The sequence below is a fragment of the Saccopteryx leptura genome, chromosome 1 (assembly GCF_036850995.1).
Source record: "Saccopteryx leptura isolate mSacLep1 chromosome 1, mSacLep1_pri_phased_curated, whole genome shotgun sequence".
In the NCBI taxonomy this organism is placed as follows: Eukaryota; Metazoa; Chordata; class Mammalia; order Chiroptera; family Emballonuridae; genus Saccopteryx; species Saccopteryx leptura.
The window spans coordinates 238,000,030-238,024,645 of record NC_089503.1 but is presented as its reverse complement, the minus strand read 5'-3'; the positions used below and the strand labels follow the sequence as shown (position 1 = coordinate 238,024,645).

The window sequence follows — 24,616 nt, the reverse complement described above, 5'->3', positions numbered from 1 at the left end:
CAAATTTATTATATACTCTCCATTAAAAAAATCAGTTTATTTTGAATTAAAATTCAATACAGTTATGCTATTTCTTTTTTGCTTCACTTATTTTCAGAGACTCAAAACTGACAATAAAGTAAGATAAATATTTTCTTCACGCTTTGATTTTTCAGAGGAATATGGACAAAATATACCACCACATCACTGGCTCGACTCACATCCACCAAGTAATAAGTTGTTTAACATCAGTATTCATTTCTTCGTTTTTAAGAATCCTTGCCACTGGTCACTATAAGTAGGAGAAATAACTTTAAGTTAAACTGGATTGATTTATTCAAATGGGTTTCAGTATGTACTATATAAAATTAATAATTTCACATTTCTACTTTTCCTTATTTCTTGGTCTAAATCATTTCTCATTTTGTTCTTAAAATTTTAACTGTGCATATGTTTTCTACTCCTGTGGCTCTACTCTTAGATCTATTTCTTGAATACAAGGGCTACCCTGACCCTATTATATTCCAGTCTGACTACCATTTACTGGTTTACTCTAATAATTGAGACCATGTTTACCTATTTATAGTGAAACTTAAATTTGATTTTATTCATTACTCACAATCACTCACATTTTCTAGTTTGTTTGTTTTTTTTCTGATGTTTTCATTTACCTTTCAACTACCTGGAAACCCAAAGTATCTGGGGTTTAATTTTACCTAACTATATTCCCCTTTCTCAAATCCTTTTGCTAAAATCCAGTCTTTTGAAATGTGTTCCAACTTTGCCAGGAATTTCCTGAAATCGACTAACATTTAATGATCTTCCTAGTACTGTGCTAGATACTTTCACATCCGTTTTATCACTTAGCCTTCCTGTTAACATTGTTATCAAAACTGTTCTCCCCATCTCAAATTTTATACAACTGACTGGAGAATGGCCTCTGATCACACAGCTGGTAGAGCTCCATGTCTACTTCTCTCTCCACTTAGGAGGACTTACTTTCCTTATTTCTTTCTAAAACTCAGTCCAGAAAAATTTTGGTACTCAGCACCACCTAACTATACAGTTACTCAATACCTAGGATCTTATTTCTACCACACAATTCCAAAAATTGCCTAAATAATCAATGATATCTTCTAGAAATGTTACTCAATTCCAACACAACTCAGAAAGATGGTAGTTCAGTTGGTTAGAGCCTTGTCCCAATAAGCCAAAGTTGTAGGTTGGATGTCTAATCAGGACACATACAAGAATCAACCAATGAAACCAGTTAGAAGGTGACAGAAGACAATTTTATCAATGATGTCACCCCATCAAAATTAATCAAAAAAAAAAAAAAAAAAAAAAAAAGAAGGTGTCTCATGGCTAATTCAGGCAGTTAGAAGAATACTATAAGGATGCTAATTCTGCTTCTCAGGCCACATTCTGCAAAAGGGGCTCCAAGCAGATTGGTGATTTGGCTCCTCTGATTTTGCCAATTGGATTTAAAAAAATAGGTCAGGAACGCCCTGAAATGAAACTAACAATACATGAGTATAAATTTAAAGGACTTCTAGATACTGGAGCTGATGTATCTGTTATTGCTAAGCTACATTGGCCTCCTTCCTGGCCCACTAATGCAGCAGCCACAGAATTACAAGGTATAGGGCAGAGTAAATCCCCTCAACAAAGTTCTAGTTTTTTACATTGGGAAGATTAAGAAGGTCATTGTGGAGTTTTTAAACCTCATGTGCTCCCTGGATGGCCAATTAATTTGTGAAGTAGAGATGTTTTGAAAAATATGGGAGCATTGCTTGTCAGTCCTAATGGTTTAGTCAGTACTCAGATGCTTGATCGGGGATTTGTGCCCACCAAGGGACTAGGGAAAGAACAGTGAGGAATTCTCACCCCCATAGAAGTGGCACCCAATACCAGAAGATGTGGATTAGGATATCAAAATTTAGCATAGGGGCCTTGGTAGCTCCTGCTACCTCAATAATGCATTGTGCAGACCCAATTACTTGGAAATCAGATAATCTTGTATGGGTAGACCAATGGCCCCTTTCTCAGGAGAAACTTAGGGCAGCTGCTTAATTGGTACAAGGGCAGCTACAGCTTGGGCACATGGAATCATCTAATAGCCCATGGAATACACTTCCATATTTGGATCTTGTTGCCTCCTGGATTATCAAGGGGCATAGGCGACCCTTACAGCTTATAGGTTTTGAGCCTCAAAATTATTGTTGTTCCTTTTTTCAAAGGATCAACAACAATGGCTCTGGGAAACTTCCATTAAATGGCAAATTGCTCTTGCAAATCAATGGACAACTTTATACTGAAACTGTCAACTTAAAATCAGCACAAAGTCTAGAATTATATGCCATTATCATGGCTTTTCAGCATTTGCCATATTCCCCCTTTAATCTATATACAGACAGCAAATATTTACTTATGGTGTTTCCACTATAAAGACTGCTGTCTTAGGGACAAATGCTGCTGAACTATTTCAGCAGTTCCTCCTTCTTCAAAGACTTGTATGTCAACATAGAGCTCCATGTTTTATAGGACATACTGGAGCTCACTCCATGCTCCCTGGAGCTTTAGCACAAGGGAATGCCCTTTTTTTCTTTTATTTCTTTTTTTAAATTTTTTATTTTTATTTTTATTTTTTTTATTATTCTGAAGTTGGAAATGGGGAGGCAGTCAGACAGGCTCCCGCATGTGCCCGACTGGGATCCACCCGGCATGCTTAGCAGGGGGCGATGCTCTGCCCATCTGGGATGTTGCTCTGTTGCAACCAGAGCCATTCTAGCACCTGAGGTGGAGGCCACAGAGCCATCCTCAGCACCCAGGCCAACTTTGCTGCAATGGAGCCTTGGCTGCGGGAGGGAAGAGAGAGACAGAGAGGAAGGAGAGGGGGAGGGGTGGAGAGGCAGATGGGAGCTTCTTCTGTGTGCCCTGGCCAGGAATTGAACGCAGGACCCCTGCATGCCAGGCCGATGCTCTACCACTGAGCCAACTGGCCAGGGCCTAGAAATACCCTTGTTGATCAAGCTACCCAAAAGAAAATTATTTGGAGCAACCATGACAGATCAAGCAATTCAATCTCATACTATTCATCACCAGAACGCTGCAGCCCTGTGTAAACAGTCTCAACTTTCTCGGGAAGCAGCACCGCAGATTGGGAAAACCTGTCCAAGGGATCCTATACTACAATCTGTCCCTTCATTTGGAGTTAACCCTCAAGGACCCCTATCAGGACAACTTTGGCAAATGGATGTTACTCATGTACCTTCATTTGGCAAACAGTCGTATGTCCACGTTACAGTGGATACATATTCTGGATTTATAGTAACTTCTGTCAGAACAGGAGAGGCTGCTAAGCATGTTATAGCTCATTGTCTGTATGCATTGTTCTATTATTGGATTTCCTAAACTGGTTAAACTGACAATGCTCCTGCATATGGAGCAAAAACATTTACTGTATTTTGTCAAACCTTTCAAATTATGTGTATTTCTTACAATCTTTAAAGTCAAGTTATTATTAAAGTGTACTGAGGAAATATTTTAAGGTCAATTTAAAAAAATTTAAAAGGAGGGAGTCATATCCTGAAACTCCTATGGGTCTACCATATCATGCTTTTACTTAAAAAAATTTTAAATTTCTTTTGAATGCTGATGAACAAATCTTTTTCTCCTGCAAACTACTACCTTCTTTATTTAATCCAGCTAATAACACTGTTTTGTCTTTTTCCAAATAGCTCCAGATATATGGAAAAGATTTATATAGGCAGATGGGGATCCTCAAACCCCTCAGTGAGATCTTCTGAGCATGGCTTTTAAGATACCTAGAGGCAGAAAAAGCCCAATAGAGATCAGGGGAACTACCAGCTTTTAGGATATGCCCTTAAAGGCTCCAACACACCCCAAAGGGGTCTCATAGGATGCCATCTGGGTCCTGCTTTAATAGTGGAAAGGAAGGTCATTGAGCTAAAAGCCTGCCAGACTTACATGCCTCTGCTGTGAGGAAACAGGGACACTAGAAGGTAGGTTTCCCCCTCGCTCCTCTAAGGGAGGGTTCAGTCTCTTCCACCCCTGCTCCAGCCACCTATGACCTAAGCTTGCCCAGAATGCTGGGGTTTGCCACTGAAGGCTGAAAGGGCCCAGGGCCGTCGGCCCCATCTACGACACTGTGGACAAGCCTAGGGTATTTCTTCCAAGAAACAGGTAACTGATCTCATTTGCACAAGGGCCACTTAACTATGTCTTGCCTGGATAGTCAGGTTTTTTATTCTTCCCTCGAAGATCTCTGTTGTGGGTGTTGATAGTCCTATTTTCTGCTGCTTTGTTTAATATATAGTGTTTCCTTTATTCCTCCTACCTCAATGCCCCACTCATATTTCAGGCTGGGACCTACTCTTAATTTAGAGCTCTCTTTCCCCCTTTTGCCAACTTCTATTATGAATCTACCTTTGCCACCCAGCTTAGTGTATCCCAAGGTTCTCTTTACCATGCCACAGTTGCAGAGCTCCAGGGAAAAGCAACCTGATCTCATCTCTCCAGGCAGAGGAGAACAGAAGCTCCATCTCCACACATGCTGCAGATGGCTTTTCCAGTCTACCTGAATCATTACCAGCTAGAAGCAGCAGTCATTGGGACTTGGATGTGAGCTGCAAAGTATAGAATTGTGACAACAATACCAGTGCCATGCGGACTTTTCCTGGAGGTGGACTTGTCCTGGACTCCTGCTCCTAGTGACAGCTCCTAACAGACTGAACTGGGGTTGGGTTGCATTTTTCAGGGATTTGGCATGGTGTTGGGGCCAACTTGGACTTGGTGAACATGTTAAGGACACTACTCTTTTACGGATTCTTGCTGTATTAGCCAAGAGTTTGCTTAAAGGCTTTAATCACTGTAAAAAAAAAAAATAGAAGACTGGATAAAGAAGATGTGGCACATATACACTATGGTATACTATTCAGCCATAAGAAATGATGACATCGGACCACTTACAACAAAATGGTGGGATCTTGATAACATTATACGAAGTGAAATAAGTAAATCAGAAAAAAACAAGAACTGCATGATTCCATACATTGGTGGGACATAAAAATGAGAGTAAGAGACATGGACAAGAGAGTGTTGGTTACGGGGGGCAGGGGGAAGGAAGGAGGGAAGGAGGGAGAGGGGGAGGGGGAAGGGCACAAAGAAAACTAGATAGAAGGTGACGGAGGACAATCTGACTTTGGGTGATGGGTATGCAACATAATTGAATGACAAGATAACCTGGACATGTTTTCTTTGAACATATGTACCCTGATTTATTGATGTCACCTTATTAAAATTAATAAAAATTTATTTATTAAAAAAAAAGAGCCCTGGCCAGTTGGCTCAGTGGTAGAGCGTCGGCCTGGCGTGCAGAAGTCCCAGGTTCGATTCCCGGCCAGGGCACACAGGAGAAGCGCCCATCTGCTTCTCCACCCCTCCCCCTCTCCTTCCTCTCTGTCTCTCTCTTCCCCTCCCGCAGCCAAGGCTCCATTGGAGCAAAGATGGCCCGGGCGCTGGGGATGGCTCCTTGGCCTCTGCCCCAGGCGCTAGAGTGGCTCTGGTCGCGACAGAGAGACGCCCCGGAGGGGCAGAGCATCGCCCTCTGGTGGGCATGCTCGGTGGATCCCGGGCGCATGCGGGAGTCTGACTGTCTCTCCCTGTTTCCAGCTTCAGAAAAAAAAAAAAAAAAAAGAATCAACCAATGAATGTATGAATAAGTGGAACAACAAATCAATGTTTCTCTCTCTCCCCTCCTTTCTCTCTCTCTCTCTCAAGTCAATTATTAAATCAACAATAAAAGTTTAAAATGGTAGTATATAATGAGCTTCATAAAATTTAGCAGACTCTCAAGTGTACAGCATAATAATATAGTGACAATGCTCAGAATGGTCAGCTGTGCCATTTACTAATGGTGTGAAGCTGTACAATTGACTAAGTATCTCTAAGCCTCACTTTCTTTTTCTGAAAATCAGAAGAAATCATTTTAGAAAATAAAAGAGATAATGTGTGTAAACCTTTGAGTATAATACCTATTACAGAGCAAGCCCTTAATAAATAAATATCATCACCATCATTATCACTATTTTGGGAACACACTCCAGAAAACTGATGCACATCTATTTAACCACGTCAAACCACTATAACCCTAAGCACCACAATACACCTCTTTCTTGGTCTAATGGGAGATCACTGAGTAACTTTCAGTACTCATAAATCCCATTAATTCTTTTCAGGAAGATGGCATAAAATGTACTCCCTGGGAACAGTGGATCCAGCTTCTAGAAACTCCTTAGAACAAGCAGTTTTTCCCTATCCTTCTCCCATTCTTTGTTTCCTATCTGAAAAGAATTCTAAGCCTGGCTTAGAAAGAGTATAGTGGAGGTGGGAGAGAGAAGAGAGAAGAGGAGAAAGGCAGGTGATTGGGGAAGGGAGGACAGCAGCTTCCTTAGAGAGCTCTGTGGGCTCTCCTATTAACTCACACCCTAATGTTACAGATGAGGAAACTGAGGATTTGATTTACATATGCCCAAATAGCTCAATCATATCAGCCTATATTAGGCCAAATTCTCCTGACCTCCAAGTCACAGATTCTAGAAGTTCTGAATCTGCTTTTCTGTTAGGTATTCCAACTCTCAGAACCAAAAATAGATTTTCTGAGGAATGTTTTGTGAGATTTATTTATAAAGACTATTTCATTTACTACCTTAAGAACACTTGGAATTTACGAAACATGAAAAATCATGTATTATAAAGTCTTTAATGAACAAAATAAATTTACAAACAAAATAGAAACAGATTCATAGACATGGAGAACAGACTGACAGATGTCAGAGGGCATGGGGTTGAGGGCCCTGGGTGAAAAAGGTGAAGGGATTGAGAAAAGAAAAAAAAACCTATAAACACAGAAAACAGTGTGGGGATTGCAGGAGGGAAAACAGGTGCAGGGAAGTGGAGGAGTAGAAGAGGAATAGATGGTGATGGAGGGAGACTTCACTTCTGTGATGAGCACGCAACACCGTGTACAGATGATATATTGTAAAATTGTGTACCTGAAACTTGTATAATTTCATTAACTAATATCACCCTAATAAGTTCAATACAAATTTTTAAAAAATAAAAAGTCAATGCTTAGACAATGAGCTTCTGAGAGTTTGCACTACCCCTCCCCCTCCTCTCCGGACTGCTCCTAAACACGTGTCCGGATTCAGAGGAAAGGCTTCCTGCGGGAGCCCCCTCTTCTCACCCCACCTCACTCCGGTAAGTCTTCTGACTCACACTCCACAGACCTGCCTGGATCCAGTTCTTGTCTGCCTCCCCAGCCAGCTTAGGTTACAAGCTCTATTGGGTGGAACCATTTGTTTTATTTACTGCATGTCTTCATGTCCTGATGAATCTGTGGTGCCTGACAAACACTTCTTGAATACATTGTACAAATTATATATGTTTAACATAGGAAAGAGAAGTTAATTTAGAGCAGTTGTTCACAACTGATGCCAGACAATGTGGGAACACAGGGTGTGGCCATTATTCCAAGGCTCTTCTCTTAATTCTCCGGTCATCTGCAACAAAGAGATCTTTTTTACCCCACCCCTGTAACACATCACTGCCACATGACCATTTGGCAGCTATAACCTTAACCATTCAATTCTTTTCCCATTTCCCTTGTATTTCACTTGTTACCATTCACAGGAATGTGATGCCTTGTCAGTTATAAGTCACAAATCTGGCTCAATCCTGAATGCATTATAAGATTTCTCAATATGGTTTAGTCAATAAACAGACATTCATTTCCAAATTGGAAAACCTACTTGTTATGGGATGAATTGTGCCACCCTCCCCTCCGATTCATCTGTTAGAGGCTTAACCCCCAGAATCCCAGAATAGGACTGTATTTGGAAACAAGGCCTTTAAAAGGTGATTAAGTTAAAATAAAGTTGTTAGGGTGAGCGATACTCTAAACTGACTGGTGTCCTTATAAGAAGAGGCAATTTGATTTAAAAACATTTTTTATTATTGATTTTTGAGAGAGGAGAGAGAGAAGAGGGGGAGGAGCAGGAAGCACCTACTCATAGTCACTGCTTCTTATATGTACTTTGACTATGCAAGCCTGGGGTTTCGAACCAGTGAACTCAGCATTTCAGGTCAGCTCTTTATCCACTGCACCACCACAGGTCAGATAAAAAGGAAATTTGAACAGGCAGGAAGACACCAGGGGCACACACACACAAGGAAAAACACGTGAGGACACACAGCTAAGAGGTAAGCATCTGCAAGTCAAGGAGAGAGGCCTCAGGGGAAACCAAACCTGCCAACACCTTGATCTTGGACTTTCAGTCTCCACAGCTGTGAAAAATAAATTTCTGTTGTTTAAGCCACAGACTCTATTGCGTTGTTATGGCATCCTTAGCAGACTAATACTAATACATTATGAAAGTTAGAATAAATTACTTGTACTGTGGAGCTAAGAATCTATCATTATTATTATTGTTTTTCCATTGTTAACTACATGTTTATTTCTAAATCTAGAAATAAATATAAACATTGAGGAAGAACCTAATAATCATAATTTATCAGTCGCCAAATAGTGTCAGGCACTATACTGGATGATTCATGGAATGTCAATTTATTCCTCACTTAACAGCTAAGGAAACCTAGAACCACCGAGGTTGATTAACCAGACCACGATCACGCAAGTAGAAACAGGAAGAGACTGCATTTGAATATATATTTGTCTAAGACAGCTGTGTGTGGCAGAAACAGCAAAGGCTTTGGAAGCACATGAAATGGGTTTGAACCCAAGTTTGTTGCTAAATTTCAAAGTGAGATCTTTGGATAGGTCACTTGTCTTCCATGAGCTTCAGTTTCACCTATAAAAACAAGAATAATAATATTTACCTTGCAGGGCTGGTAAAAGGGTTAAGGGTTATGTGAAATAACATACAAAGGAACAAGAGCATAGTAGATATTCAGGAACACTCAGCTCCTCTGTAATTTGCAGAGGCAAAGCCAAGGCAAGAACACTAGACCCCAATACTAGCAGAAACTGCCTATTTACACAGGGCTTTTTGGTTTCAATAAAGAAAAAAAGCCTATTTCTGTATTGATTTATATGTGATCATTTAAGACCAGGTGACTAACCTAGCTCTGTCGGAGCTGGGCCTGTAAGTAGGTGACACAAGGATATCTATGCTCACTCCTGGGCACAGAATGAAGGAACATCAGGTTAAGAGTGGCCTGTCTTAGCAGGTCAGAACTGAGTCAACTAAGACTAGTGTGTGTGTAAAAATTTATAGTTGATCAAGAAATTCTGATTTGAAATACTCTATCTTTAACTTGGATTTCTTTTTTAAAAGTTATTATTACATGTGAACTACCAAAGTTAGGCAGTGTGCTTTCTTTTTTTATATATATTATCTTTCACTTTTAAAACTGAATTTATTGGCATTATATTGGTTAATAAAGTTATAAAATTATATAGGTTTCAGGTGTACAATTCTTTTCTTTTTCTTCTTCTTTTTCCAAGAGGAGGGGAGATACAGAGATAGACTCACACATATGCTCCGACTGGGATCCACCTGGCAACTCCCATCTGGGTGTTCTGCCCATCTAGGACCATACTCACTACTGTGCTATTTTTAGTACCTGAAGCAGAGGATCCACAGAGCCATCCTCAGCATCAGGGGCCAACGCACTTGAATCAATTGAGCCATGGCTGTGGGAAGGAAAGGGGGGAGGGGTGGAGAAGCAGATGGTCGCTTCTCCTGTGTGTCCTGGCCGGGAATCAAACCTGGGACATCACACCCCAGGCCAATGCTCTACCACTGAGCCAACTGGCCAGAGCCAGGTATACAATTCTTTAACACATTCACTATTCAATCATGGCTGAAAGTACTGCTCAGCTACAATGATCTCAAAATAAAAAGTTTAATTGTAAAAAATGCTACGCAAGAGTCTGCCACACATTGAGTCAAAGCCATTTCCTTCAATATTCTAGATAGGTGACCTGGCTCAATTTTCTAACCTTTTCAAACCTGTTTGCCTCATCTGTAAAATGAGTACAGTAATAACTACTTCATAGTTGAGTTGTAAGTAGTAAATGCAATTATATATGTATAGTGCTCCATGATAATAGCATTTATACGACAATTGCTAAGTGCCAGTCACTGGTCTAGGCACTTGACTTGTAGTTATTTAATTCAGTATAGTCTTTATAACACCTTTATAAAATAGGCACTATTATCATCTCATTTTACTAATGAGGAAGCAGAGATTCAGAGAAGCTAAGTAACTTGATCAAGGTCATACCTTGGAAGTGGGCAAACTGGATTCAAACCCAGGCAGTCTTTGTTTCTAGAAGCTGTGCTTGTTCACAGTGGCCAAGACATGGAAACAACCAAAAAGCCCTTCAATAGAAGATTGGATAAAGAAGATGTGGCACATATACACTATGGAATACTACTCAGCCATAAGAAATGATGACATTAGATCATTTATAGCAAAATGGTGGGATCTTGATAACATTATACAGAGTGAAATAAGTAAATCAGAAAAAAACAAGAACTACATGATTCCATACATTGGTGGAACATAAAAACAAGACTAAGAGACATGGACAAGAGTGTGGTGGTTACCAGGGGTGGGGGGAGGGAGGATGCAGGAGGGAGGGAGGGAGAGATTTAGGGGGAGGGGGAGGGGCACAGAGAAAACTAGATAGAGGGTGACAGAGGACAATCTGACTCTGGGCGAGGGGTATGCAACATAATTTAATGAGAAGATAACCTAGACATGTTTTCTTTGAATATATGTACCCTGAATTATTAATGTCATCCCATTAACATTAATAAAAATTTATTAAAAAGAAAAAAAGAAGCTGTGCTTTTAGTCTTTATGGGATGTTTGGTCCTGAACAAGTGTTCAATACCCAGTACCTGCAATTAAAATGAAGAACAAATATTATCCCTTTTAATTTAAATGTTATTTAATTTTGTGTTATTTTGTTTTTATTTTTAAAAACTGTAAACAACTAAGTAAAATATAACTTGAAAATAGGAATGCTTTCATAAATTATATGAATGATGGGTCGTTCAGATTTAACTTTATAGTTTTAGTTAAGAATCATGCTTTTAATTATGCAAATCATGTTAATGATAGAAATATATAACTAATATAAATGAAACTGAGCACCGTTATGAACAAGAAATGTATATCAACACCCCCCTCATTGTGGGGGGTATGGAGGAATGGCTAAGGATGTGTTTACTACTGGTTTTAGTATATACTATACATAATGTCCTATAGATATTTTAAAGTAAATATGGACATTTAATATAAAGTATAGTAAAATATCAAAAGTCTTCTTCATACCAGTGTACTTTTTTCTTTCTTTTTTGGCATTACACTCATGATAACAGTTTTATTATAAAGAATGAGGTATGGGAGGGATGTAGGACTTGTGTGTCTTCTCCATAAAATTAGGGCATATCACTCTTCCAGCATAGTGATCACTCACCCACCACAAGTACCCACTGAGCTTTGGTGTCCAAGATTTTTATTGCGGTTACCTTATATAGGCATGATTGATTATATATTGACCATGTCATTGAACTCAATCTCCAGTCCCTCACCCCTTCCCAGAGATAGGACTGGCCCAAAGTTTCAATCCCCTAATCAGATAGTTGGACTTTCTGGTGATCAGTCCCATAACCAGATGAGTGATTTGCATCATTAGCATAACAAAGAAATCACTCAGGAAATTCTAAGGCCTTTAGGAGCTCCATGCCAAGAATCTTGGACAAAGATGAAACAAATTCTTTATTATAGCACAGTAGGGCTTGGAAGATTGACTACAAGATCAGTAGACAGACATTCCAAGTGAGTCAACCAATTTTCTATATGACTGAGGAGCTACTGCCAGCCCTGACTTCTGAATCATCTCTCCTCACTCCAGTCTCCTACCTTCACATGAGCAAAACAGTGTCATGTGAACAAAACAAGTCTTTATTTTTCTGAGGTCCTCTTAGTTGACTCTTCTGTTATATGTACTTGAAAGCATTCCTAACTGATATGAAGTTTCTACAGGTCTGGAATTCTAAATACTTATTGACAACTGGTAATGTATAAAAGCACTGTGTGAGCTGCACAAATGGTTGTTATAGTGAATGCATAGCACTGGGAGGAGAAGAGCACAGGCACATGGGTATGTTGTGTCTTTTTTGAAGTCAGAATGGTTTGAATCCAGGCTCTGCCACTGACACCTTTGTAACCTAGAGTGAGCTCCCAAACTTGGTAATCTCATGCACAAAATGGGGACAATAATGGACTTTTTATTATGGACTTATGTGTGGAGGGTGAGAGTTCATTTATTTTATTTTAGTATTTTATTTTTTTAATTAAATTTATTGGAGTGACACTGGTTATTAAGATTATATAATTCTCAAATATACATTTCTATGATAACTGGTCTGTATACTGCATTGTGGCCCAAGCCAAATCATCTTCTGTTAACATATATTTGATTCTCTTCACCCTTTACTAACCCTCTACCCCTCTTTTCTTTGTTAACCACCATACTGTTGTTTGTGTCTATGAGGCAGTTTTATATCCCACAGATGAGTGAAATTATATGGTTCTTAGCTTTTTCAGACTGACTTATTTCACTTAGCATAATATTCTCCAGGTCCATCCATGTTGTCCAAATGGTAATATTACATTTTTTTGTATGGCTGAATAGTATTTTATTGGTCATAGAGAACATTTTATGAATTTGACCCCAAAGGCAAGGGAAGTAAAGGCAAAATAAATGAATGGGACTATATCAAACCAAAAGCTTCTGAAGAGCAAAAGGAACCGCCAACAAAACAAAAGGCAACCAACCAAATGGGAGAAGATATTTGCAAACAACAGCTCTGACAAAGAGTTAATATCCGAACTATATAAGGAACTCATACAATTCAACACCAAACAAACAAAGAAACAAACATTCAATTAAGAAATGGGCAGAGGACCTGAACAAATACTTCTCTCAAGAAGAAATACAAATGGCCAACAGATGTGAAAAGATGCTCAACTTCATTAGCTATTAGGGAAATGTAAAACTACAATGTGATACTACTTCATACCTGTTAGAATGGCTATTATCAACAAGACAAGTGATAATAAATGTTGGAGATGTTGTGGGGAAAAAAGGAACCCTCAATCATTGCTGGTGGGAATAAACCAGTATAGCCACTATGGAAAACAGTATGGAGTGTCCTCAAAAAATTAAGAATAAAGTTACCACATGACCCAGCAATTTCTCTTCTGGGTATCGATCCTAAAAATTGAAAATATTTATTCACAAAGATATATGCACCTCTGTGTTCATTGCAGCATTATTCGTGGTGGTCAAGACATGCAAATAACCAAAGTGTCCTTTGATAGATGAATGGATAAAGAAGATGTGGTACATATACCAATGTGTGTTCTTTTTCGATCTTACTTTTAAGTCACATTAAAAGGTAACCATGATATAGAGGAAATCTTACCATCTAGTTCACATTTCCAACTTCTTTTGATTGAATATCTATCCATATTTATCTGAACTTTATTCAACAAGTACAAGCAGGTACTTTGGATGGTGTAGAACCAGATGCTGGAGGCATCCAGAAATAAAGACAGCTCTCCTTGAAGTCACTCAGAGATAGCGACGTAATTACAACAATGTGATCAGTGTAGCCACTGTGGAGTTTTTGCATCTGAGTGTAAAAGAAAAACTGGAGAAAGTGTAAGGGGAAGGATAGACAGGTGAGCAGATGCTGTCTGTAAGACAAAAGTCTGAGGCTGGGAGAGTGGGATAAATTTTTACCAACATGGTTTTCTAGTATGTGAAGAAGGCCTACAACAAAGATACGGGACACAGAATAATGTCTAAGCAATGCCCTGGAGTTCAGATATTTTAAGGATTTAAAAAATGAAGATGTGTAAACATGTCAGATATGTCCCAATATGCCAAGGTTGCAGGTTCAACCCTTGGTCAGGGCACATACAAGAATCATCCAATGAATGTATAAGTAAGTGGAACAACAAATTGAGTTTCTCTCTTTCTCTTTCTAAAATCAATCAATTTTTTTTTTTAATTGGAGAGCAAAGAAGAAACTCAAAAGGCTAACTACTATTGCTGTCATCACAAGAGAGTGTATAAGGCTCTGAACAAAGACAATAGCAGTGGAAACTGAGAAGAAAAAGAGTAAGAAGTAGTAATTATGCCCTAGATTCCAGTCTTTCTCCTATGGGCTGAAAACAAAATAAAACCAATACAAAAGAAACTGGGTCTTACATTTTTCTCTATTTCATATGTATTTTATATTAATAATCCAGAAGAAATGTTAGAATTAATGTTTACTGTGCCTTCTAAGTTTACTAACATTAATTATTGTCTTGAACAATTAAAAGAACTTCTTTTCTTCTACCCTTCTTTTCCTTGTGTTCATCAGAGTCCTTTGCATCATTAAAGGTTCTTTTCTTCTTGAAACAATTTTCACCATGTGCTGCAACACTTTGGTCTCCCAACAGGTTCCCATATCTGTTCAAAGGTTCCTTCTGTCTCTTCTGTTAGTTCTTTTCTGATAAAGAAACTGTTTCTTTTCTTCTTCTATTATGTTCTGGGCAAATGCTAGAGGGGCTGGGTTTTGTTTGTTTTTTTTCTTATTTTTATCCCCTGCTGTTTAGTATGACACCTCAACTTACTCTTCACATTACACTTTTATTTTAAAATTTTTCCACATTACAATTTTAATTATTGTAATTGAATATAAATATCTCTTTCCCTGTCTTAATTTCTCAATACTTTTTCAAGACCCGTTTTCAAAGCAACTTGGAGGACCCGCTTCAGTGGCTTACTGAAAACATTATCTCTGACACAGCCCCTCTCCCCAAACACTTCTTGCCTGCTGAACCAGTCGCCTTCCTCCAGTGTTCTGTAAGCTTGCAAAGGTCACCTCCCCAATGCTTAGATTTCTTTGTTCATGAAAATAAATGCCAGTGGGCATTAAGCTTGGAGAAATAAAATTGAAGCTTGCAGGTGATGACATGAAAAAAGAAAAGAAAATTGACTAGGTCAGCAAAATAGCTTTGGCTGAAGGCATCTTGGCACACCGCTCTCAGTTCCTGGAGGACAGGGAACCTCTGGCCCATACTTAACTCCGAGCTCTGAAGCAAGTATGACTCAACAATTAAGCATTCCATTGAACCAACAATTCACCAGGCTGACAGCGACCTTGAGTTCTGTGTAAGTACATGACAGTTTTTTGCGAGAGTTCTCAAGATGACACAGAATTGATACTGATTTGAAACAGGAGTGTCAACAGGATCCGCAAAGTCCCAGCCTTGAAATGATAGATTCAGGAGTTTCAGGTCAGAGCACAGTTCACTTATCCAGAACCTTTACAAGTTTGTCAAAAACACTACTAAGTAAAAAACAGTGGTGTTGACTTAACTTGGCTGCCCCCATTCCCACCCGAAAGTCCATGAGATTGGCATTGAGACAAAACCTTTGAAAGAGACAAAAGAACAACAGAGCAACATTCCTATACGTTGGCTTTGTTTGCTTTTTATTTGGGGGGTGGGCGGGGAGCAAGGGCCTGGACCTTGAACGGAGGAAGAAATTTAGCTCCCAAATCTATTCTCTGCCCCCCTTTGGCAACTGAAGGAATTTTTTTAAGTTTTGTTTTTCAATTACAGTTTACAGTCAATATTATTGTGTATTACTTTCTGGTGTGCAGAATAATGGTTAGACAATCATATACTTTACAAAGTTTCCTGTACCCACTGGCACCATACCTAAGTCACCACAATATTATTGATGGAGGGAAATAGCTTTTCAGACATTACTTTTCTGCTTTTCCTGCTAGCTCATCGCCAGTAACGCAGCCAGAGGTTGAGGGAAGGCTGTGACTTGGGTTTGGCTGGGAGTGAAGAAGGCAAAGATCGCGCAGCTCCGCGCCGGAGCGCTCAGGGCAAGGTGACACAGTCCCGGGTGCACCCTGACGTTGGCTGGACAGTTTCATCCCCGCCCACTCGCAAGGGAGCGCGGGGCCGGGGTGCACGCGCGCGCGCCGGGGGAACATAAAAGCTGCGGCGGCGCGGAGACTCCAAGCAGGGCCGCACCATGCACGTGAACGGCAAAGTGGCGCTGGTAACCGGCGCCGCGCAGGGCATCGGTAGAGCGGTCGCAGAGGCGCTGCTGCACAAGGGTGCCAAGGTAAGGGCGGCGCCCGGCCGCAGAAACTTCTCTGATCGCCTTGAGACTCCCCACCCCACACACACACACACTCACACTCCCGCCAAGCCATGGGGCTCCCGGGGAGACTAGGAGGCTGGTGGGGGGAAAGCCGACCTTTAATTGCTGAATGTCAGGTCCAAAATAGAAGCGTCCTGCTGTTTTTTACTGTTCATCTGCGTGTCTGTTTCATGAGCTGCGCAGGACTTGAATTCCTCTCTTCTATCTGTAGGTAGCGCTGGTAGATTGGAATCATGAAGCAAGTAAGAAATGTAAAGCTGCTCTGGACGAGCAGTTTGAACCTCAGAAGACTCTATTCATCCAGTGCGATGTGGCGAACCAGGAACAACTAAGAGGTAAGAGACTGGGACCCATCCATCAACAGGGAACACACTTTTACCTTGAGCAAGCAATAACCTGAAGGCAGCCTGGAACCAGAGGGCCAGCCTCGGGCAGGCAGCAGGCAGGGACCGCTCCTGGAAAGCAGCTACATCCAAGCTCCACGAGATAGCTTGGAGTGTTGTTTTCTATTGACATCCCAATAGCCAAAAAAAAAAAAAAGTAGAGGGGAGGGGAACCCAACTCTGCTTAAGAAATCCTTTTATTTTAGTCATCTGGCAGCACATAATGTAATCAAAATTCCTTTGTGTATTCAACAGTAATTATTAAATGATTGAAACTGCGGATGGAACTTGGAAAGCTAAATGTAGACTGAGGGACTGTAGCAAACAATTTCCTCCAGAAAGCTGGAAGACAGGACAATTAAATGTGGCAGTGTTTCTCTTTTAAAGTGCACTAGGGTGCAAGATCAAGGGTCACCAGCACAGACATGCTAGGTGCTGTTAACCATATGTTCTCTGGTTTTCCCCCCACTAGACAGTACTTTAAAAATAATCATAGCTGTATTACGCTTTTAAAATGGCAGAAGAAAAGTTTCTATCAGACTTTCCTCAATGCCTTTCCTGTTTCTGTCTACTTACTTAAAATAGAACAATCTACTTGTGAAATATAGGAACTGATATTGGCATATAAACAGATTTGGTCATATACAAGCCCTAAAGATGTGCATGAAAAAATACATATTTTTCTGGGAAAAATTAGAAAATATACAGTATTTATATCTCACTAAGTTTTCTTGAAAGACAGAGTAAATTGTTGGGCACATGTTTTATCAATGGAGCAAAAAACTTACATAAAAGTCACTCTGCTAACTCTGTTCTTAAAAGAACCACTAAAGTGTGATTTTCTTTGAAAATGTTGAGATATTCTGTAAGAGACTGAAAATAGACTAGCATGGTAGAGGGAGTATTCCCCTACATTTAAGGGAAATTGTTTTAAAGGAAGATATGTAATTAAAAGCATAAGGTGCTAATAAAGATCTATAACATGGATTACAAGCATGAGTGGAAGAGATATATAAACACAGCACTGGTGGAACATATTTTGCCAGAGGATAAAGTGTTATTGCTCACATATGATATTTTGCATCAAGAATAGAGGCATGTTGGCCCTGGCCGGTTGGCTCAGTGGTAGAGCGTCGGCCTGGCGTGCAGAAGTCCGGGGTTCGATTCCCGGCCAGGGCACACAGGAGAAGCGCCCATCTGCTTCTCCACCCCTCCCCCTCTCCTTCCTCTCTGTCTCTCTCTTCCCCTCCCGCAGCCAAGGCTCCATTGGAGCAAAGATGGCCCGGGCGCTGGGGATGGCTCCTTGGCCTCTGCCCCAGGCGCTAGAGTGGCTCTGGTCGCGACAGAGCTACGCCCTGGAGGGGCAGAGCATCGCCCCCTGGTGGGCAGACCGTCGCCCCCTGGTGGACGTGCCGGGTGGATCCCGGTCGGGCACATGCGGGAGTCTGTCTGACTGTCTCTCCCCGTTTCCAGCTTCAGAAAAATACAAAAAAAAAAAAAAAAAAAAAGAATAGAGGCATGTCAAATCTCAACATTTATGCAGATGGAATAAGAAACAGTATAGATCATCTGGAAGCTATTTCTGTAGGAATTTATGTAGTTACACATGTGACATTTAACCTTAATTGTTTTTGCTTTTCTGTATTTAAACTTAGTACTTTGGCTGTAAACACATTCCTTAAGGATAAGTGATTGTGGAGGAGGAAACAGACACATAATAAGTGACCAAGAGAAGGCATGTGGTTATGAGAAATTCACGTGCTGTCTGGACATAAGCATGTATTTGCACTTCAGGAAAATACGGTATCAACTATTCCAACTTCAGGATTTAGTGGCGCCCAGAACTTTTGAAATGGTTTAGACGTGTGACCAAAGGAGGTTTCAATGAAATCATGATAATACAAAGGTGAAAATGTTCTTGGAGCTGAAGAAGAAGTAACTCATTTTATAAATGAATAAATGCAAATGAGGGCAGGGAGGGGTAGGTAAATTATAAAGAGTACCACAGCATATAAATGTCACCAAGAGCTAGACTGTAAATTGCTTGAGCCCAAAATCCAGTGGTATGTAAGAAAGAAGATGATACATTATACATTGGTAAGGGCAGAATATAATAAATGCAGTGGTAAACAAAACAACAACAAAAATCAAAGAAGCAATTAAACATCATATTTAACAACTTAATCTCCTTTAAGGTGGATGTGGAGTTCTGAAGAGAACATTCTTAGGATGAAATACAAAAAAAAATAAACCAAAAAACTTAGATATTTTCTACTAGAGGACCTTTTCTGTGATCAGTTTGAGATCTTAAGAAGCCTTTAAAAAATTCCATGAAAAAGTAAACAGTTTTTGTTTTGTTGTTATTCATTCCTGTTTGGTAAAAGGGCGCATATTAAAAATCTTGGCACTATTTTTGACAACTAACTTGTGTAATAAATTATCTATTTGGGAACTGATTAATCCATGCCCTCCTCAATATGTCTGCTGATTGTTAAAAATTCTATGATTTTATTTGAATCAAAATGAAGTTTATGTGGATGTACTTTTTTCAGAGAACTCATATGTTAGCCCCAAGACCTGAGGACATGTATTGCCATTTGGAAGAGCAACCACAATTGTTATCTACAGTCTCAAGTAATAGAACTAGAACTAATGGTAAAAGCCCGGGGAAACAGTGTAAATCAATAGAACTATGTAAAAGTCAACTCTGAGAAAGAATATGTTTCTCAATACAAGGGTAGTAAAATTTAGTATGAACTGGCTTGGGATGCTTTGCAAGAAATCGATATGTAATTGGACAATGGAATGAGTGACCTTCAAGCCTCAGAATCTGTGCGAACTTGACCTTGGTTGAACATAGTTTTTATACAGACTACTTGTATACAGTAGTGATAACAGTGAGAAAGAGAAATGTGTGAACTAGTACACCTAAAGTTATAGTATCCACTGAATAAAAATCTGATTTTACTTACTAGTGTCTCAAAACTCCCTGAAATGATGAGAATAGATTTGAATACACAAGAACACATGTTTAACACTATAGTTTATGAAAATAATATTCAAATAAAAAGGATATTTGTCATAGTCTAAGCCAAAGAGCTTCAGTAAGTTCTTAGGGACAGAGAGATGCTGGCTGCCCCACTAACTTCTGAGGGCTATTAGCATAGGAGGAGGTTCAGTTCCCTCAAATTTACACCATTAAGTTACTGCTTAGTTGCCTGACCTGTGGTGGCGCAGTGGATAAAACGTCAACCTGGAACTCTGAGGTCACCAGTTCAAAACCCGGGGCTTGCCTGGTCAATGCACATATGGGAGTTGATGCTTCCTGCTCCTACCCTCATCTTTCTCTCTCTTTCTCTCTCTCTCTCCTTCCTTTCTAAAATGAACAACTAATAAAAAAGTTATTGAATAGCAAACTTCAACGTGCATACAAACCACCTAGGGATCTCATTAAAGTTGAGAGTCGTGATTCAGGTCTGTGGTGGTCACAGATTCTGCCTTTCTAATAAGCTCCTGGGAAATGCTGACTGATGCTGCTGGCTCAAACCATACTTCGAGGAGCAAAGCATTAAGCCTCTAATAGTATAATTTCTCCACCCTCTTTCACCATCAGGGTGGAGAAATAAAATTCACTTCATGGCATAAGATATGATTTATAGTATATGTGGAGAGTAAAAACATATCTATACTATCTTTTTTTTATATTAGATACTTTCAGAAAAGTTGTAGATCACTTTGGAAGACTGGACATTTTGGTCAATAATGCTGGAGTGAATAATGAGAAAAACTGGGAAAAAACACTGCAAATTAATTTGGTAAGCTTTCTTAGCTATGTGTATTGCTTAAAATTATTTAATAATGTGATGTTTTTCAAGAAAAATGGTTCTTATGTTCATGGAAACCATACAATGGCATAGTATAGAAAAAGGGAACTTACAGAAAGCGGGGAAAAAAGCATTTCCTTTGAAAAATAGGAAGATATTTGAGATTTTTAATTATAAAACTAAATCTGTCTTAAAATAATAAGAAAATATAAGAAGAAACATAGTTTATTGCATGACTTAAGAGTTGGCGAACTATGGCCCACAGGTCGCACCAGCTTGCCATCTGTTTTTGTGTGACCAGCAAGCTCAAAATAGGTTTTACATTTTTTAAATGGTTGAAAAAAGTGAAAAGGAATGTAAAAAGCTATAGTCATTCATTGATACATTGTCTCTGAGTGCTTTCATTTTGTTATAGCAAAATTGAAGAATTGTGACAGAGACCCTATGATATGCAAACATTTATCATCCTGCTCTTTAAAGAAAAAATAAATAAAATGACCCTGGCTTAACTTATTTAAAAAAGAAATCTTAATTTAATTCTGGGAATATAACAGAAAACAAGGCCAAAGTAACCTTTGGACTTCGTAATTATTAAGATTTTTTTATCCTGAAAGTCGCTGTGTGTGTGCCTGTACGTGTTTGTATGTGCAGGTGCATGTGTGTAATTTTCATAGTGTTTGATGACTATCTAGCTCTTACTTAAATTATAAAAATGTAGAACTGGGAAGTAAAATCTCTGTTGGGTCCATTGTATCACATTTGTTGGTTATCCTATTTTATAAACACACTTGACGTAAGGCTTAGGGGTTTAATAAAACTCAAACCTTCCCTAAAGCAAAATGTCCCAGCTGAGCTGTACATGCAGTTACTTTGCCCATGCTAAGGTCATTTTCACTTGCAAAGTGGGCGTGGGGAAAGGACAGAGGGGCCACTGTGTGTGTATGAACATACAGGGAGTGGCCCCTACTTCATGATATCCAACTAAGAGATGATAAACGTCTTCAAAAGAGAAACTGTGTTATGGTTTCCTTTGTCCCTCTCTCAGTAATCAGCCCAATATCTTGAAGATATAGTGCTTGGGCAATAAATGTTTGACTTGAATCAACATTCCGAGCAGAAATTACTTAAATGTATTAATAACCTGATGGGTGTCAGAATTACACTATTTCACAAAAGAGCCGAATCTGTTAAGCATCACTTTGATAAGGGTAAAAAGTTGATAGAAGCCTAAACTCCTTTAAGTGAAAACAGAAGCTACTATTTGAAAGTAAAAACACATTCCTTGCAGTTCTTTTTAAACTTTGTCTCAAGTGACCCTGGCTATCATTATATTTCAAAACAATTCTAAGACCTATTTGTCAACTTTTCCTCGAAATCTTTCTGTTGTATGTGTATGTTTAAAGAAATCTGACAACTACTTTTCCTGAGCTAAGACAATTCTATAATTTTTTTCCCCTCAAACTAGTAATGTAAGTAAAATAAAAAGGAAATATTTTCTCATTGTGAACCATACTTATATCTCTAGGCAAAATCATAGTTAATCATATTATATCAATCATGCTTGCTTTGGCAGCACATATACATATTATATCGTTTATTACACCATTGAATTTGCTTAGTTATACCTAATTTAATTTTATATTTGTGTTCCTCTGCTTATAAATGATTATAGCTTATAATTTTATTTTATAATATTTCTATTTTGTTTGAGGTTCAGTTGTTTTTTTTGCTACCTTTTATCTCCTTGATCTGTCAGTTTTAGAACAAAATGAAATCATATCTCAAATGACAGGTATTAATTTGCCTGCCTTTTTCCATAATTCTGGTAGGTTGGACTCTGCAATATTATAAACCTATAATATTTTAAGCATAAATTTCTAGTAATTATAATTTATTGATTTCTAATTTGATTTTTTAAGTTGTATCTCCCTTTGCAACCTATAGGTTTTGATTCATTCAAGTATTTCCATATATATAATCAGTACCCCTGTTTTCATTGACCTAAACATAGCTTTTTCTATTACATTATTTTAAAAATAAAAGTAAACTTTTATGTTAAATTTGTCTCTTGCTGAAAATATAGTATGCTACTTTATTTTTTAAATCATCTCTGGGGACACCTGCTTTTTATATTTGTGAATTTAAGCCACTTATATTTATTTTTACTTTTATTAAGATTTTTCTTCCACTTAATTTCACATTTTATGTTTACTAAGTTTGCTTTTTGTTTTTGTTCTTTTTCTATTCCTTTCTTAAATTTTATCTGATAGCTTTAATTTTCTTCAGCTGGTAAGAAACTCATACATTTTATATTTACTCTTTGGTGGTTACCCCGATTTGTCATAAGGCATATTTTCTTATATCTTTTGGTTGCAAGATTTAAAAAAGAAGTGAATATACAACCAATTGGGAGCTTCATGAGTTTTTAAGAATATGTTTTTATAAACTTATGCTACTTTCCAAAACCACATAGTGATGAGATTTTTTTTTTTTTTTGCATCACTCTATCCTAGCAAAAAAGCACAAATCATGTTGCAACAGCTTTCTCCCTTTAGCACCACTCTTGATGTTTTTAATAGTTTCATCGGTGATACAGATCTACAGATATGTTGTAGATAAAGGTCACAAGGATATAAAGTTCTTACATTCGATGCATTCATAATGGATACCTTCTGTGTCTTTCCTCTGAGAAAGCAGATGTTAGAAAAGGGTGCAGTGATTAGTTAATGTGAGAAACACAAAAATAGTGGAGAGGTTGTCACAAAGGATTTGCATTATCTATTTTCATCTAGCTGAGAGAGCATGTCTGCTTGAATATAGCTTAAGTGAATGAACACCTCCTCCAAAGTGCTACATTATCTGAAAATAGGAAATTCTGGAAGACCAAGGGGATTTTATTTGACTCCTTTAGTTATAATTTACTCTACGGGGTTCTTCCTTATTAAAATTTAGCTGGCCTTTATTTTTCTTCAGACTCTTCTGATACAAGTCACTCCTTAGCTTAATATCAGTGACCGATGACATTTGTTTAATTTTACATAGAACAAGATATAACCTTTGTTCTCAAATATAACTAAAAAACAGGTTACTTTCCCTCCTCCTTAAGACACCCATTGCAAAAGTAGATTAGAATGTGACCAATCATTGTTCTTCCAACTTGATTATCTCAGTTAGTATAATGCAAATATTTGTGTGTGGTTTACACAGTAATTTTTAAGTAATGTTCTGAATGCCATTTGCCTCCTGCGTGTTCTTTGCACACTTTTTCTATGATCCTGTCCTTGTAAAAGAGTAACCATTTAAAGGACCTTAGTACATATCTCTCTCTTGTGAAATCTCATACAACATATTTATACCATTCTTATACGATGTACCAATTTTTAAATTTTATTAAAATTATTCTTAGAATGATTTTATACATGTGTAACTTATGAGTTTGTTTTGAAAGCAGAAAGTTGTTTTTTGTACAGAATAGAAAGCCTTTTGAAAGCAGAAAGTTGTTTTTTGTACAGAATAGATGCTCAATTAATATTTATTGGATAAATAAATGCCATTCTATGATACTTTACATCCACAGATATTCAGTTTTGTATTTTCAAACAATGTTTGGATGGTTTCCTGATACATTAGTATTGACAGACAGTGTTATCTGTCCTTCCACTTTGAATCTTTATTAAACTAAACCTCTTCCTTGTTCTTTACCACTCTTCCCACATGAGAGATGCATTAAACTCTTCCCAGTCTTCTGTTTCCATTCGGTTGTTCTGAACTTCCTCCCTAGTCTGAAGCCAACCACAGTGGCCTTATTTATAGCTGTACAGAGCTTACTAGGGATGTTCAGAAAGAAGTAGTTTTAGCAGAATATCAAAGGTTACTCTGGCAATTGGCCAGAGATAGATTTAACTTGAATATTGATAAGGACATTCTATAATGTATTTATTTTACATTCTCAAGCTTTAATAAATCTAATAATTCATTCCGACCCAAGTGGGATTTATAATCTCATTTGGACACATAACTAACATACATTGAATCCCTTAAGATATTCAAATAAAAATTAAACAAAACAGATGGCTATTTCTAATGATTTTTTTTTCATAAATACAAGAGTTGACTAAAGATTTGAA

The 24,616-nt window shown here is 38.4% G+C and overlaps 2 protein-coding genes across 3 annotated transcripts in view; one reads left to right on the top strand and one right to left on the bottom strand.

Annotated features, from left to right (window-relative positions):
• Positions 1 to 24,616, bottom strand: part of CTSB (cathepsin B) — a 698,317-nt gene that overhangs the window by 655,688 nt on the left and 18,013 nt on the right. The gene's annotated exons all lie outside the window — the stretch shown is intronic.
• Positions 15,984 to 24,616, top strand: part of HPGD (15-hydroxyprostaglandin dehydrogenase) — a 33,401-nt gene continuing 24,768 nt past the window's right edge. Inside the window, exons 1-3 of one of the 2 annotated variants that reach the window (XM_066387958.1) lie at positions 16,004 to 16,243; positions 16,494 to 16,617; positions 20,374 to 20,480. In XM_066387958.1, the coding sequence (XP_066244055.1) occupies positions 16,151 to 16,243; positions 16,494 to 16,617; positions 20,374 to 20,480 (324 nt within the window). In that variant the 5' untranslated portion in view covers positions 16,004 to 16,150. Of the gene's footprint in view, positions 16,244 to 16,493; positions 16,618 to 20,373; positions 20,481 to 24,616 lie in introns of both variants that reach the window. The other variant, XM_066387966.1, reaches the window with a different exon arrangement.